Raw genomic sequence first — 16,635 nt, forward strand, 5'->3', positions numbered from 1 at the left:
TTCCTTTTCTTTTTTGTGTTTTTGTGTGATTTCTGAGAGGAGAGAAGGTCCCAGATATCTTTACCAAGTCATCTTAGACCTAAAAGTCTTTGGGAACTACCTTACTAGATCAGGTAGAAGATAATCCAGACCTGAATGAGGGCAGAGATTATATTGATAAAGTAACAACAGCATGGATTGATTTGTTATTTGGGGATTAAATTAGGCAGGGCACATAGTAGGGCCTCCATGGATGTTTGATGGCTGTTGAATGAACGTAAGTGAATCTGTTCAGTTTTAGGGTTTTATTGCATTTTTGATATGGATTGTGCCAGTATATCTGTAAAGTTCACTTCTATGGCTACCACGCATGACTTGAGTCAGTTCTGGGCTTCTAGAGGAGAGGTTACAAACTGGTGGCCAGTAGGACAAACTAGCCTACCACTGTTTTATTTGGCTTTCATGGTGTTTGGTTCTTTTTTTCCTTTAATTTCCTGCCAGCATTTCAAAATAGATTTCACATAAAAACCAGGGTTTCTGGCTTCTCTTGAAAAAGCAGATGATCTGGCAAAACTGGACTTATATTTCCTCATGGCAGCAACTCAGCTGACACTGACTGCATTAGACCAAGTCCACTGCTGCCTGTGTCACTCACTGTTCCTGTGAGCATTTGAGCTTGTGACTCTAAGGGCAGCGCTTTCAGGAAGCTGTTTTCTAAATCTTAACGTTACTTTTAGTGATCTTTCTACTTATATTGCTATTTAACACACCATGTGGTTATGTCACTTACTTAATTAGAGTATAAGGTCTGTAATACCAGTAAGTATGTGTTTTCTGTTTCTGGATCTTATCCATGGTGCTGGTATAGGGCCTTACACACTGTAGCAAGGTGAGTACATATATATCTCTACACTGATTTTTACAGAGTAATTGAGGAAGCCTATAGTGCCAAAACAGTCAAGACCCTTTTATGATCTTCCAAAGCATCTTGACACATTGGTTTGGAAAAGATAGGGAAAAGATTATTATCATCTTGGAGAAATAATTTGTGTTTATTCATGGTAATTCCTGCCTCTTATCTTTACTAATGTTATCAGTTAATTTCAGTATTGAAATTACTTGATAAGTTACTTGCATTGTGAAGCTGATAAGCAAGATTTTGGATTTAACTATTTTCTTAGCCATATTAATTACCTGGATTCTTTGAAGTTAGGATTTTTGGATTTTCTTTTTGTTTTTTTAAAGACAGGTTCTCACTCTTTTGCCCAGGCTGGAGCACAGTGGCACAATCATAGCTTACTGCAGCCTCAAACTCCTGGCCTTATGCAATCCTCCTGCCTCAGCCTTCTGACTACCTGGGACTATAGGCATGTGCCATGGCTGTAAAAACAACAACAACAACAACAACAACAAAAAGTCAAAAACAAACAAAAAAATCTCTAAAAAAATACTTTTTTTTTTTTTTTTTTTTGAGATGGGGGTCTTACTGTATTGCCCAGGCTGGTCTCAAACTCCTGGCCTCAAGCAGTCCTTCCACTTTAGCCTCCCAAGTAGCTGGGATTACAGGTGTAAGCCACTGGGCCTGGTTCTTTGAAGTTAGGTTTTATAAGTATTTTCTCATAGGTAAAATGATTTCAGAAAATAAGTGGAAAGAGCTGAGGTTTTACTGCAATCTTCATTGTCAGGAAGAATATAGAAAAATGAATTTTTAGAAAAGTGTTATTTGATGCTCTAAGTGCAGAGATATAGTGAAAACTGTTGATGGTAATATTAGGAATATAGGAAAAGACTGTGTTGTGTGCATGTGATTGGGTTGTAGAGCTCAATTTAAGTCATTGAATCGATGACTGTAAAGTTTTTTTTTTAAATTATTTTATGAACACAAATCTGTCTTTTTAGCCTCACACTAGCCAGTTAGGTAATGATTTTAAATTATCTAGTTTGAACATTGTAAACGTTGGTTTCATGCCAAGAATATTTAACCCTTATTGTGTTTTCATTTGTACATTAGGTGCGAAATTCATCCACACTTCTCTTTAGTGCCTTGATCACGAGAATTTTTGGAGTTAAAAGGGCAAAGGATGAACATTCCAAAACAAATAGGTAAGCTCCATTTAAGGCTAACTTTACTTTTTTTAAAAAATACAATATTGTCCTGGCCAAAAACAAATTTTGAAATTGTGCCTACTGTTATAGATTCATCTAGAGCATAAAACTATAAAAATACTATAATAAATTAACTTATGCTGCCAAGTTATAAACCCTTGGGCAAAAATATCAACTGTTTAATAAGTGGACCTTTCAAAGCAACAAAAATTTAGCAAGGTAGCAAGGGGTGAAATGTAGAGCTTGTTTCTCCATGCAAAAGCTAGTGTTTTTTTTTTTTTTTTAATTGCATCTTCTTTAAGTAGTCCTGAAATGTCTTAACTTTACTTGTATATATTATCCTAGCTTGTATAATATCTTTAATTTTATAGGTGGAAGTTTAAATGTTTGTGATACTCTCATTAGAACATCTCTCACATTACCTTTGCATTAAACTCTGGTACTAAGAGGAGCACCTATATGTGTTAACCACAAGAAATAAACAGTGCTTTTTACTTTTGGCCTTTAGTTTTATGTTTAACGTCTAATTTGTTTTTGTCTTTAAAAAAACAGCTTTTTTGTTATGCCTGAAAAGAAACCTGTGGAACCATTTTGATTTTGGGTAGTTTTTAGATAAAAATGCACAAGATCTGTTTGTTTTTAAAGAAGAAAAGCTTTGAATAGTTGTTATTTAGCACTTAAGAGGATTTAATGGTAATCTAATTGACTTGCAATTGTTAACACTAGATGTCACTGTTGCTGCACATTTAATTACTTCCTTAACTTTATCTAGGATCCAGTTTGGCCCAGTGGTCTTTCTCTTGAGGATCTAGAGTTATATTCAAAGCCCTATTCCCTTCTTACCTAAAAAAGTCATTATGCTTCATATTTAAGTTTTAAGCTAATGTTTATTGAAATGCATTTTTGTGTGATGGAACTAAATCTTAGGAATTAAAAAAATATGAAATCATTTTGTGATGTACTAGTGATAATTCTAATGAAACCTACTATGGTATTTCCGAATTATCATTTAAATTGCTTCTTGTCACCCTGTAACATTCACCAGATATTTAAAAGGAAGGTAACTGGCTGTAAGTATAAATCCCTTGAGCATGTTCAGGCAATACCAGAGAGCTTTTTAATTTTTTTTTAAACTGAGGATTTTTTAAATAAATAAAACATTACTCTTGTGGAGGGATGATTATAATTTTTATTTTTTAGCCTGTTCTTAAAGAAATTCTTCCTGTCACTAACTTGAAATCACTAATATTTGTTTCTCCTTAGCTTTGTCTATTTTGTTAATAGTTCTCCAGTGTGCTACAGTTTAAAACAGTTGGGTCATGTTATAAGGCCTTGATAAATACTGGTATAAATGAAATATGATATTAAGTCATCAAACAAGTAAAATTAATGTTTAAAACTGAACTTGAAGAAAATTTTTTTTTGTTTTTTATGAAGTGATTCTTGAATGTATATATAAATATATATACATTTTACTATGTATAGGAGAAAATGATCAGAAAATGAGAAAACCTCATTTAGGTTGTATCTGAGGGAGGAAGAATAGGGCAGTGATACCATACAATTTTAATTTTTTGCCAAAGTTACGATGGAAACCTCCGTTATAAATTTATTCCTCTTGGATAGGAAAGATTACAAAATATATAAGGTTTCTAGAAAAAAGGAAATAGGAATGAGAAGTTTTTAACTGTGAAGAATGTGAGAGCTTTTAATTTTAGTAATCTGAACATCGGTATGGACCATTATGTGTACAAGGCTTCTGTTCCCTGTTTAACCCATGAAGATATATTTCTTGGCAGCTCCCATTAGGTTTGCTTTGCAAAACCTTTAGTGTCTTAAATTTGCAGTTGCTTGTGATGGTTCTTTTAGTTTTAGTTTGTTTAATTATGTCACTTTTTGTTTAAATGTTTATATGACCATTCCTTCCAATATTAACTTTCTGAAGGAAGGACCTTTTTCATCTGTTCTGGGTACGTAATGGGCACTTCAAGAAGGCTAGTAATAATGATATCTTGGTTGGTTACTTATCCACCGGATAACTAACCTCAGCCGGTGACACACCTCACAAGTCAGTTGTTTCCTTTCACAACCACAGATTGTCCTGCTCACAATTTGGAAATGTGTGTTCTTGGTCAGAGGGAACTGGACATAAAAAGAACATCTGCTTTTTCCATCTAATGGGAAATAAAGGTCTAACTTGGAGTAAACAAACCTGGTCTCTAGGCATTTTGCTGCCACTGGAGATGACCTTAATAGGCCCCCTTATCCACTTTGCACTTCAGTTTCTCCATCTATATACCAGGAATAATAAGATCTGTGCTGTCTACTCCTAGGGCTATTGTGAGGATAAAACAAACTATTAGAAGTTCATTTTCTTTAAAATATTGGAAGTCCTAGGCGATTAGAGATATAGTTTGGTTTTTTTTCTGTTACCACTTCTGTGATTGTACTCGTCTGATTGTCTTGCTCTTAAGACCGTGCTTTTTGAGGACAAGGTCAGTATCTTAACCATTCTTGCATACCTGGCATATAGAAGGCATATAGGAATAATTGCCTAATGAATAAGTAAATTTTGTTACTAGAGGAGAAATAAGAAATCTGGTTTCTCCTCCTGTGTTTGTTACAATATAACCACTTATAATCAACTGAGACAAAATAGCCAACCTCTCTGGGCTTTGGTTTTCTTCTCTGTAAAATAAGGTTTGGAATATCCCTGAGGTCTTTTCTTTCTTTGAAATACTAAAGTAAGGCTTTACATAATGTTACTGGAATTGTAAGTTTGGTAAAATGATGTATTCCCAGTGCCGTAGAACAGTCCCTGTCGCATAGTAGAGACAAGAAGTTCCTGTTTCATATATAAAGAAAGGAGCAAAGGATCCTTTGTAAGTGTGTAGAGTGTACCTGTAATGACTGAATTTTTGCACCCATTAGTCTTATTTTAGATGTGTTTTTTGGGTTTTAAAGAATGAGAAAACACAAGTTTCACTTGTGCTTTTAAAATAATATTATTACAATTTTAATTTTTAAAGCTCTTTTCCTTTCTGTTTATTGCTGCCTGACTGACTTGGCCTGACAGAATGAAGAACTGATTTTATGTAAAATCAGAACCAGCAAAGCTCTGCAACCTGTGCAATATGCATGTTTTCTAAAATAGCCTCCATCTCCATGTGAGTGAGCTCACCTTCATAGCTCCTCGTTTCTTATAGGACAGGAGCTAAACTAATATGGCACTTAGCTCTAGGTCTTTCCTTTTAGCCCCTGTGTGTATTAACTTTCAGCTGTGAGTCCCAGCTAAATGACACATGTCAATATGTAGCAATCAGAAAAGGTTTATTTTTGACTTCTTGGAGTGTGCTTTGCCAAAGCTTCATACAGGTGCTTAATGTATAGCGTTGTCTAGCTTTTGCACACTCTCCACCTTAAATCAGTGAGCCAATGAGAATTTGAAAGCACTTATCATGAACTCAGTATTAACATAATAGGGGAGTACATGAAGAATATAAAACTTGGATCTTACTCAAGGAGTTTACAGTTCAGTTAGGAAGACAAAAATTGTTACATGTGAGTCAGATACAAATAGGAGACACCATATAAAAATCACCTGTACAATGTGATGTGAGTGATGAACACATTAGAAATTTATAAACGGTAGAACTGAGTGGAGTATATGTTGGGGGGAAGTAGTATTTTTTACAAGGCATTGGGAAATGAGTAGATTTGGGGTACATGGAAACAGGTAGATTGAAAGAGGAACAAAATAATAGTTTTGTTTACTGTGTTAAGTACAATCTCTATTCTGTCTTATTAAAGAGAGCTCATATTCAAATTAATAGCTTAGGATAATTTAGTACAATTTAAGAAGAAAATGTGTTTCTAAAATCATGGGATGATCCAAGTAAAATTGTTTCTAGTGACTATGTTGGGAGATGTTAAATTGTATTTATTTTATTTTCCAGGGTATAAGTGATAGAGAATTATTTCAGTTATTTTTCTTAGCATTTTAGTGGTGTAGGTCTGGAAGGATCCTTCAAGGGGCATCTAATCCAGTCCAGCATCGTGCTTATAGAGAGATTTTGAAGCAATTTCCAGACAGACTGGCTTCTCTCCTGTTCTTCATGTTTTCTAGGAAAAGAGATTCCACAAGTTTCTGTGGTTACCCACTCTATTGTTTGGGAAAGAATTGAATTCTCAAAACTAAAATTGAAAGCTGCAGGGCAATTGGGTTTTCATATTTTAGAGAATGTAATTATTAGAATTCAGAATAGCTTATTTGCTTCGAACTACATAGTAACTTGTAGCAAGCCCTATTTGGCCAAATTGAAAAGCAGAATTTTCTTTTGACTGTGGCCAGGGTAATTTTTTTTTCTTTTTTTTTCCCCCCCCCAAGACAGAGTCTCGCACTGTTGCCTGGGCTGGAGTTGAATGGCAGGATCTCAACTCACTGCAACCTCTGCCTCCCAGGTTCACGCAATTCTCCTGCCTCAGCCTCCCGAGTAGCTGGGATTACAGGTGCACACTACCACACCTGGCTAATTTTTTGTAATTTTTTTTTTTTTAGTAGAAATGGGGTTTCACTGTGTTGGCCAGATTAGTCTTGAACTCCTGACCTTGTGATCGCCTGCCTCAGCCTCCCAAAGTGCTGGGATTATAGGCATGAGCGGCCAGGGTACTATTAACATCCTCAAACCCAAACAGTTCTAATTTTCTCCACTGAACAAGCATTTATTATGTTTTTACTCTGGGCCAGGCCCTCTGCTAGTTACTGGGATCCAAAGATAAATCAGAAATACTCTCTGCCCTAGGGGACTCCAAGTCTGATGAAGAATATGGCAGTTATCTGTGGTGCTGGAGTCTCTGTTCAGTTGTGTAGAAGGACAGGAGAAGTTGTGAAGGAAGGTAACATTTCTTTAGTGCGTGGGCCATGCCAGACCCTTTATACATGTCTAACTTAGCCGAGATCGCAGCTCTGCGAGGTAGGCAGTATCATCCTCATTTCGCAGAAGAGGAACCTAAGGCTCATGAGGTTTAGCTACTTGCCTGTGGCCATACAGCCAGAAAGTGGCAGAACTAGAACACAAAGCCAGTTCCATCTGCAGAGCACATGCTGTTACACACCAAACAACGGATTCCCTCATGGGCAGGGTGTCACCTTTTTGGAGTTGGCTTTAGATTTTATTTTGTCAGACTCTGTGGGAAATTAGCCACTTCACCCAAAGTCTGAATGTTGACCAATAATCTCAAATCTCCCACATAGTAGGTTGATTTTAGCAGGAAAGGTAGGAGTAAACCAGAGGAGAATTTTGTTTTGGGTTGACTTTAAGATTCTTTATCTGGACGGTAAAAGACAATAAGGATGTGTACTTTTTGGTGCATGAATTTATTTACCTCAGTGAGCCCCTCGCTGTTCTCATGTAGACAGAGGTGAGGGAGGAGCAAGGCTCAAGGTTTCTAATGTCAACCGGGAATGTCGTAAAACTATGAAGGTAGAAATCTTAGTTTTCTGGTTAGAAAGTAGAGAATGAATGAAATTACCCCGATAAGGATATCAGTGTTGCTAGCAAGAAGTTAACTTTTTTTTTTTAACATTTATCTCTATAAAACTCTTATGTTTGATAATAGTTTGGTGCTATTGATAGAGGATTTTGAGGCTTATGATAATTCTTGCTTATGATACGATTTCTCTAGACTTAACTCTTTCTCTAGAGTCTGTGCTTATGTCTTTCATTGATATCTTTAATTAAAATGATACTAATAACCATTATTATTATTTGTTTTTATCTTTGAGAGGACCTAGGAAGTCATCCAGTCTCATTCTCATTTTGCAGATCTGAAAATTGAGGTGCAGAAAAGTTAAGCAATTTGTGCAAGGTCACAGAGCTAGTGCTGGTGATAGAATTTAATGGTTATTTTTAGTTCACAATAAGCTCAACTAAAACATTTTAAAAAATCAGTCGATTATTTAGAAATGAAGTTTCTGTTAGCAACAGTAATACTAGTTTGGATTCAGATGATTCTGATTTAAAATATGAAGTTAATTTTCTCAAAGAGGTGCTTTAATTATCATAAGATTATAAATATTAATGATTTGAAGGTAAGTTAAGAGCTCTAGTGTTTTCGTATAGTCTGGAGTGTCATTCATGCATTTTCCAGAGTTGTTTGTAGAATTAACATTCAATCATTTATCTACTCTTTAGGCAGAGTAGATAAATGAGTATTTTTGGAGACTGAGAGGTAAAGTACAAGTTTTGTGTAACCCTGGTTGAGATGTTCCTAAAGTCAGAATTAAGTCTATACTGACACTTTGGCCTATTAGAGAGTTTCATGTTTCAAGTTTTTGTTCGTTCTTAGGTTCATAGATTACAGGTAGGAGAACCACAAATAAAGTTTTTAACTGAAAAGAAGTTCTTCAAAAGAAATGTTTTCATGAACTTGAAGTGGGAATTAGTCATTGTGTTCTTAAATATTGACTCTTACGTGGACCAAGTAATCTTTATTTCTAAGTACTGCTTCAGGCCATTGCCTTCTTTAATAACTAAGGCATTGTTGCTTTAGTTTGAGCATGTTCTATGGAATTTTGGCAATGCATGTATCCTCTTTCTGCATCTTAGTAAAAGCATGAGTAAATATTTTTTCTTAGCTTTGGTATTTTTGTAGCTTACATTTTATATGGGCCAGACTAATATAATGTAATACCAGGATTACATAATTTAAGACGTCAGGATTGCTTCCAGGAATATGAGATAAAGTCTTCATTTATCAGGGGGTTTACAAGCAGTATTTCTTGCTCCTTCAATACCTGTAGAGAAATACCACTGAGCTATTTTCCAAATGAGAAAATGGAGTCTAAGAGGTTAAAGCCAGAGGGAACAGTTTCTTTAGAACTTGGATAATATTTCTTTATTCAGAACTTGGTCCTTGTAACTACTGATTTGAGTAATGTACAGTTTGGAAATCTCAGGAATTTCCAGCTATTGTTGTTGTACATTGAACTTTTAAATAAAATATACTCTTAATTTTTTCATTGAATACTCCTTATGGACCTTGGCATCCTGGTATGTACAAAAGTAGTTTATAACACATCTGAGATTTCAAGGAGTTTACCATCTATTGAGAGGTAAGACCAACATGGAAACTAGTTTAGGAAATGTGAGTATCAAACTCTCTGGCACTGACTGTCAGGGGATAAGAGGTCAGAGGAGGATGAGGCCATTCTCCATGTAGCAGTCTGGGTTGAATCCGGACTTGAAAGGATGGTCAGGATTTCAATAGGTAGAGAAGAGGGTGTTGCATATGGGATCATGTAACATAAACAGAGATGTAGAAGTTGGAACACACATTGTACATGTCTAAGAAAATTAAAAGATGAATCAGATGAGGAAAGAGAGGACATGATGGAAGTGTTCATTCAGTCATTCATTCCTAGAGCAAGGATTCATGGTCACTTAGTCTGCATAGGCACTGTAGTAGGTTCTGAGACTATCAGTGAGTGTGGAAAACAGACATGTCAGGAGACTAGTTTGAATTTTACAGAACATTAGGATTCATTTAGAAGTCTTTGTATCAGAGTATTCTGTGATAAAACCATTGCTTTAGGAACTATTTGAGAAGTGATTGCATTCTGTACCACTGGCTGGTGGGCATGGAGAATGTGATGCAAGGCCTTGAAAGGGAGTTGCTCATGAATAAGTAGCTCTCTCTGTAGCTTTTAAAGCCTGGTTACAATTTGGTGTGATTATTTCTGTGTTTAGTGTTTGTGTGCCACTTCTAAATTGAGTAGCAGCTATGTTAATGGGGAATATATGTCCTATGTTTTAACGAATACTAGTTTTCTCAAGAAATTAAGAGATGTTTAGTGAAAAATAGATTTTTCTGTTATTCACTGACTAGAAATGCTGAATTAAATAATGACAGGTTTCTCAGACCTGTGCTATAATGTGTTTTGAGAATCATCAAGAGTGGGATATAGCATGCAGTATGAGCATTTCCCTAAATTATTTGACCATGGAGATTCTCTCTCTTCCCTTCTCTCTCTCTCTCTCTCTCTCTCTGTCTCTCAAAGAACATATATTGCCATTTTTTTTCCATCCAACAGTTTGGGGAATACTGCTGTCAGGATACTGATTAAGGCAGGTGAAAGGCATATTTCTGATTATTAGGAGCAGTAGATATATCTACTGTGAGAAAGATATATATATTTGAGATATATCTTGGCAGCAACAGAAAGGATTAGTTTTAGTTACAGCTAAATACACTGTAAATTATCCCACGTTGTCAGATAAAAATGTAAAATAGCGTCCTACATATAGTAGGTAGTCAATACATTTGAATCTAGGAAAATTTCATAATTGTAGACCTTTAAAAATTCTATAATAACCAAAATGCCTCTTTGAGAGAATGAACTTTATATTCTAGGTTAGAATCTTCTAACATTTTGTCAGAAGAACATAATTTCCATTTTCCCAATGACTTGACCATTAGTATGGGGAAGATAGTGCCTATAATACAGTTGGTGAACTGATCAGCAAGATTAGTACCTAGCTTGCATGACTGTGATATATGTATCTGTTTGTGGGGTGGGTGAAGAGTGCCGACAGGGAGAATGACATAACATAGTAACCAGCTTTGAAATACAGTCTTGCTAGTAAATTAAGTAGCATACTCTGTTGTTGTCATTCCTAATCCCCACAGTAATAGCACCGTCTGTTAACATTTACCCAGAGGCTTGAAATAATTCAGACTTATGCAGCTAGAATGCTTTTGGCTGCAAATAACAGTAAACCCAAATCAAAATTTAAATACAGACAACTTACTATCCCATATATAACCAGGAAGTTTTAAAGAGGATTGATTCTTTTGAGGTTGAAAACATCATCAGAGACTCCGATTTCCCTTCATGTTTCTGCTGTGCCATCCTTGATGTGATGCCATGAGCCCCAGGCAAGCTTCCTTCATGGTTGCAAGATGGCTTCAGTTCCAGCCATCATATCCAGACACTGCAGTGTCTAGGCACAATACCCAGTGGCCTTGTGCATTTCTGTTTCTTTTTAAGAGCAACAGCATTTCCTCTTGTTTATGTTCCCATGTTCCCACCTCCACACTCTACACACTTTTCTTCATATCTTATTGGCCAGAGTTAACATCTTAGCATGCCCCAGCTTATCCCTGGTGAGGGAAATAGATCCACTATAATTAGACTAATAGGATTCATCAGTTGGGTCTGGGGTTGGTGCTGGTTCTCCCCGAAGCACGTGACTACTCAGAAGGGTGAATACCCAACCAAAATCAGTTCTGTTAAAAGGAAGGATGAGATAGAGGAATAAATATTGATCAGGTAACTAATCATGTGTGCTACTACATTCTTCTAGGCTATCTGAAAAGCTCTGAAAATGTTTGTGTTAAGAACAGTGACTTAAGACTATGTATGTAGTATTTTAGCTTAATAGGAAAATATGTTTTTCTTTTATGTATTTTCTTTATGTAATTATTAAAAGATGTGAAGTAGTACAAGTGTCTGGATATATGATTCCATAAAATTCATTCCTGTAAGCAGCTTGCATTATAAAAATCTCACCCAGGAACAAAGTCTGTGTCTTTACACATGACTTTACAAAGTTTTGTAGAACGTTAAAATAGAGATTCTGAGTTGAATGTAATCAGTTCCTAACCAAGAAAATGCTATTCTGCAATATGAAATGTCTCCCTGGTTCAGAGCTAAACTCTAACAAGCTAACAGAATGTTAACATTGTTTTTTAATATAAACTCTAATTCACTTTGGAATTTCACCTCTATATTATCACATTGATTTTCTTCTTGTAAGGCCAAATAATGTGAAGTCAAATAGTCTTTCTAGGTTTTTTTTTTTTTTTTTGAGACAGGGCCTAGCTCTGTCGCCCAGGCTGGAGTGCAGTGGCACAACCTTGGCTCACTGCAACCTCTGCCTGCTGGGCTCAAGCCATCCTCCCGCCGCCTCATCCTCACAAGTAGCTGGGGCTACACGTGTATGACACCATGCCTGGCTAATTTTTGTATTTTTTGTAGAGACCGGGTTTCGCCATTTGCCCAGGCTGGTCTCAAATTCCTGAGCTCAAGTGATCCACCCACCTCAGCCTCCCAAAGTGATAGGATTACAGGTGTGAGCCACCATGCCCAGCCGTCTTTCTAAATTTGTTGGAATTATTAATTATTTTTGTTTATGAACCAAAGTGTTTTGATGTAACTTCTTGGTCTCTGAACTCAACTTAGGTCAGTTGTCCTGAACAGTCTCTCTGTCTGCTAGGTTTCTTTCTTTTCTGTCCTCTAAACTCTAAATGTTTTTTTCAGCATATACCGCCTCTATAGAAGTGGTCCATGAGGCGGTCTGGGTCAGGGCAGACCGCTCAGGCTTAGTAGAAGATGGGGTCAGACTAACTTCTCTTGAGAAAGAAACAGGTTACTAAATCTTGGAGGGCTAGAATTTTCCACTCTATAAACACAATTCTAGAAGCATCTAATACTCTTCAGACATCTTCATCTTTCTTTTATTTATCTCTATGATCACTCAAATTCTGAATACCTGAAGTTGATTTAGATACATATAAATGGTCAATTGCATACTTCTCTCCTTCAATTCACTTGATTTCTTCTTTTGCCCCCTATAAGCAAAGCCTTCTTATGCCGCTGGTTCCATTTTCTATGATTAGTGTCCTGTTCAGGTGATTGAACATTTTTTTTCTTCATCATTCATTCAGCACAGACGTTTGCAAGGTTCAAGGATCTGAGTACTAAGGGGAGTACAGACATTTATAAAATATGGTCGAAATCTTTGGGGAAGAGTGGAGGAGGAGAGATAACACTTGAACTCGGCTGTAAACGTAACTCTAAAACAAAGTGGAAAGCTGTCAGTACTCTGTGAACTCCTTTCCTCTCTCTCAGGGGAAGAGCCTGCATGTTCCACTCCTCCCATTTCCTCACTTCAGCTCCACTGTGTAATTGTACCTGGAACAGAGCTGTTTCTCACACTCTTAAGACACACATCCTCTTTAAACCCCTTCCTCATTCCCATCTCTTTAATTCTTCTTCCATTAAGGTGAGAAAATGTCATCTATTTCTGTATCTTTCTTCCTTCTTTTGCTCTATCCATATGACACTAAATGATTCAGGTCATGGTTTACAAACACAGAGCAGTATTGATGATATGCCTCTCCTACCTGTACAGTCATGCCCCACATAACATTTCAGTCAATGACAGACCACATATATGACGATGGTTCCATAAGATTATAGTGGAGCTGAAAAATTCCTATCCCCTATGATGTTTCAGCACCATGTGTTAGTCGCATGTTTGTGGTGATGCTGGTGTAAAACCTCTCTCTGCTCTGCTGTCAGTTGTATAAAAGTCAAGCATGGTCCGGGCGCGGTGGCTCACACCTGTAATCCCTGTAATCTGGGAGGCCGAGGCAGATGGATCACCTGAGATCAGGAGTCTGAGACCAGCCTGGCCAACATGGTGAAACCTCATCTCTACTAAAAATACAAAAATTAGCTGGGTGTGGTGGCAGGGGCCTGTAATCCCAGCTACTTGGGAGGCTGAGGCAGGAGAATCGCTTGAGCCCAGGAGGCAGAGGTTGTGGTGAGCCAAGATCGCGCCACTGCACTCCAGCCTGGGTGAGAGTGAGACTCCGTCTCAAAAAAAAAAGCGTAACATGTACGATTATGTACCATAATGTGATACTTGATAAAAAACGATGATGTTACTGGTTTATGTATTTACTATAATATATCTTTTATTGTTATTTTAGAGTGTACTCCTACTTATTAAAAAAAAAGTTAACTGTAAAACAGGCTCAGGCGGGTCCTTCGGGGGTATCCAGAAGAGGGTATCCAGAAGAGGGTATCGTTCTCATAGGAGACAACAGCTCCATGCTTGTTATTGCTCCTGATGACCTTTCAGTGCGACAGAATGTAGAGGTGGGATATTGATGATCTTGACCTTGTGTAGGCCTAGGCTAATGTTCATGTTTTCTTTTTAACAAACAAGTTTAAAAAGTAAGATAATAAATTTTAAAAATAGGAAAAGCTTATAGAATAAGTGTATAAAAAAAGGAAATGTTTTTGTACAGCCGAATAATGTGTTTTAACCTTTGTTACAAAAGATCAAAAAGTTAAAAATTTTAAGTTTATAAAGTAAAAGTTACAGTAAGCTAAGATTAATTTACTATAGAAGGAAAAAATTTTTTAAATCAATTTAGTGTAGCCTTAGGCTACAGTGTTTATAGAGTCTCCAGTAGTGTACAGCAGTGTTCTAGGCCTTCATGTTCACCCACCACTCACTCTGACTCACCCCAGAACAACTTACAGTCCTGCAGGCTCCATTCGTGGTAACTGCCCTAGACAGGTGTGCCATTTTTTTCATCTCTTATAGCATATTTTATTCTTTTTCTATGCTTAGTATGTTTAGATACACATATACTTACTGTGTTAGTATTGCCTACAGTATTTAGTACAATAAGATGTTGTACAGGTTTGTAGCATAGGAGTAATAGGCTATACCGTATAGCCTAGGTATGTAATGGGTTATACCATGTAGGGTTGTATAAGTATACTCTACGATGTTTACACTACAATGCAGTTGTCTAATGACACACTTCTGAGAACATATCCCTGTTGTTAAGTGACAGGTGGCTGTATTTGGAAATGAAGTTATATGTACTGAAAACACATTGTCACTGGCCTTTAAGAGTGACAAGTGCCCGGTTTTCACCAGAAACCTAGCACCAGGTCATCATCTCTATCTCTTTCATGCTTTAATTAAGCCAACTTTCCGTTTAGCTTCAAACACTTCAAGGAAATAAAAGAGGTTCTTTCAATGATTCTCTTGTTTTGATTAGTTATCAATATTATAGTAGCATAGGTTTCAATTTTTAATTGTTGCAAAAGTGTAGTGTTTCAATGGTGAAGTAATTTCTGTGGGCTGTCTGCAGTGCCACCATTTATAGCATTTATGTCTTTGGAAAAATGTATTTCAATTGCCATATGACTATTTATAAGTTGTGGCCTTTCCATACCTGGAGATATCATACTTAAATACTTGCCTGTTTTTATCCTGTCTGTTTTCAGCCTTGGTACCTTCAAAATTGTGCTGTCATGCACTGCCAAACTGGTTGGCTGTCCCATGAAGATCAAATTCCATGACATCCATGGCATTTTCTATGGAGGTTTCTTTCTCTGGAAACTTTTCTTCCCCCAATCCCTGTTAAATCGAAGTTTAACAGTTTTTCAGGGCCTTGTGTATAATATAACTCTTTGTAGAATTTCTTTAATCAAAATAGCAAAAGGAAACATGTTTCTTGGTTCATTTATCTTAGTCTTGAATGGGTTTGTGTGCATGATCTAATATCTTCATTATGTATTAAGGATCAACTGTATGCCAGACTTAGTGCAGGCATTAGGAAGGCATGAGAGCAACTTATTCTTAGGGAGCATACAGTGTGCTGGAAATGAAACAAAACAAAAACCAACAGGCACAAAATCATTACAGAACAGGTAAGTCTTATTGTGAAGTGACAATAGTGATAAAAACGAAGAAGAGGGAATGATCATTAATTAGGAACCAAATGTTATAGTATTATTCTAGTATAACTCAAGAAGTAAGTGTTTGATTATTGTTACATGTTCTGTCTATGATGTATATGTTTTAGCCTATATATTAGGAAATGCTTGGAGTTGTGTTTGCTGTTTACAAGAGGTTTCCCTACTTCTCAGAGAAACTTACCAATTTTGGATATGTACTCTTTATATTAGTTTATTTTGCTTTTTGGGACAGAGTCTTGTTTTGTCACCTAGGCTGGAGTGCAGTAGCACAATCATAGGTCACTGCAGTCTTGACTTCCCAGGCTCAAGTGATCCTTCCACCTCAGCCCCGCCACTGAGTAACTGGGACTACAGATGTGCACCACCATGCCTAGCGAATTTTTACAATTTTTTGTAGAGATAGAGTCTCACTACATTGCCCAGGCTGGTCTCAAAGTCCTGGGCTCAAGTGATCCTCCTGCCTCGGTCTCCCAAAGTGCTGGGATTATAGAGGTGAGCCACCATGCCCAGCCAGGTGTGTATTCTTTATAATCAGAGATACTCAATGATATAATTGTCAATATTTTTATTTTGGGGGGTGACAGTAAATGAGTATTTAGCAATATTCTCTGTTCCCCTGAAATTTGTAATTTTTGATATATTTACTTAGGAGAACCACGGACCTTTAGAGACCTGAGTCCAAGTGTGAATTGAAGAAAAACACCTGTATGTTTTCAGTAGGCCTATAGACTCCAACTCTTTTCCTACATTTATTTTTTCTTACTACGGTCAGTCTTTTGTCCCTCAGGTCCTCCCCATTATCACTACCCATCCCATAGATGAGCTCTGTTTCCTTATATTCAAAACAAATATTCTTCAACTGAGATTGTCTCTTCCTTGCTACCAGTTCACTGCTGATTTTACTGGTTAGCTAAGTCTAGTGAAACTGTGGAGTCTTCCAAAGCCAGGTGGATGAATGGATTATGCTGTGGTCTAGGCTA

General features: G+C 36.8%; 1 protein-coding gene across 15 annotated transcripts in view; it reads left to right on the top strand.

The window, feature by feature from the left end:
* THADA (THADA armadillo repeat containing) overlaps window positions 1-16,635 on the top strand; it is a 368,672-nt gene that overhangs the window by 111,730 nt on the left and 240,307 nt on the right. For all 15 annotated transcript variants that reach the window (XM_055377797.2, XM_004029147.5, XM_055377798.2 and 12 more), the window contains one exon: window positions 1,991-2,082. In XM_055377797.2, coding sequence (XP_055233772.1) covers window positions 1,991-2,082 — 92 coding nt within the window. The remainder of the gene's footprint in view (window positions 1-1,990; window positions 2,083-16,635) is intronic.

The sequence above is a fragment of the Gorilla gorilla genome, chromosome 12 (assembly GCF_029281585.2).
Source record: "Gorilla gorilla gorilla isolate KB3781 chromosome 12, NHGRI_mGorGor1-v2.1_pri, whole genome shotgun sequence".
Lineage (NCBI taxonomy): Eukaryota > Metazoa > Chordata > Mammalia > Primates > Hominidae > Gorilla > Gorilla gorilla.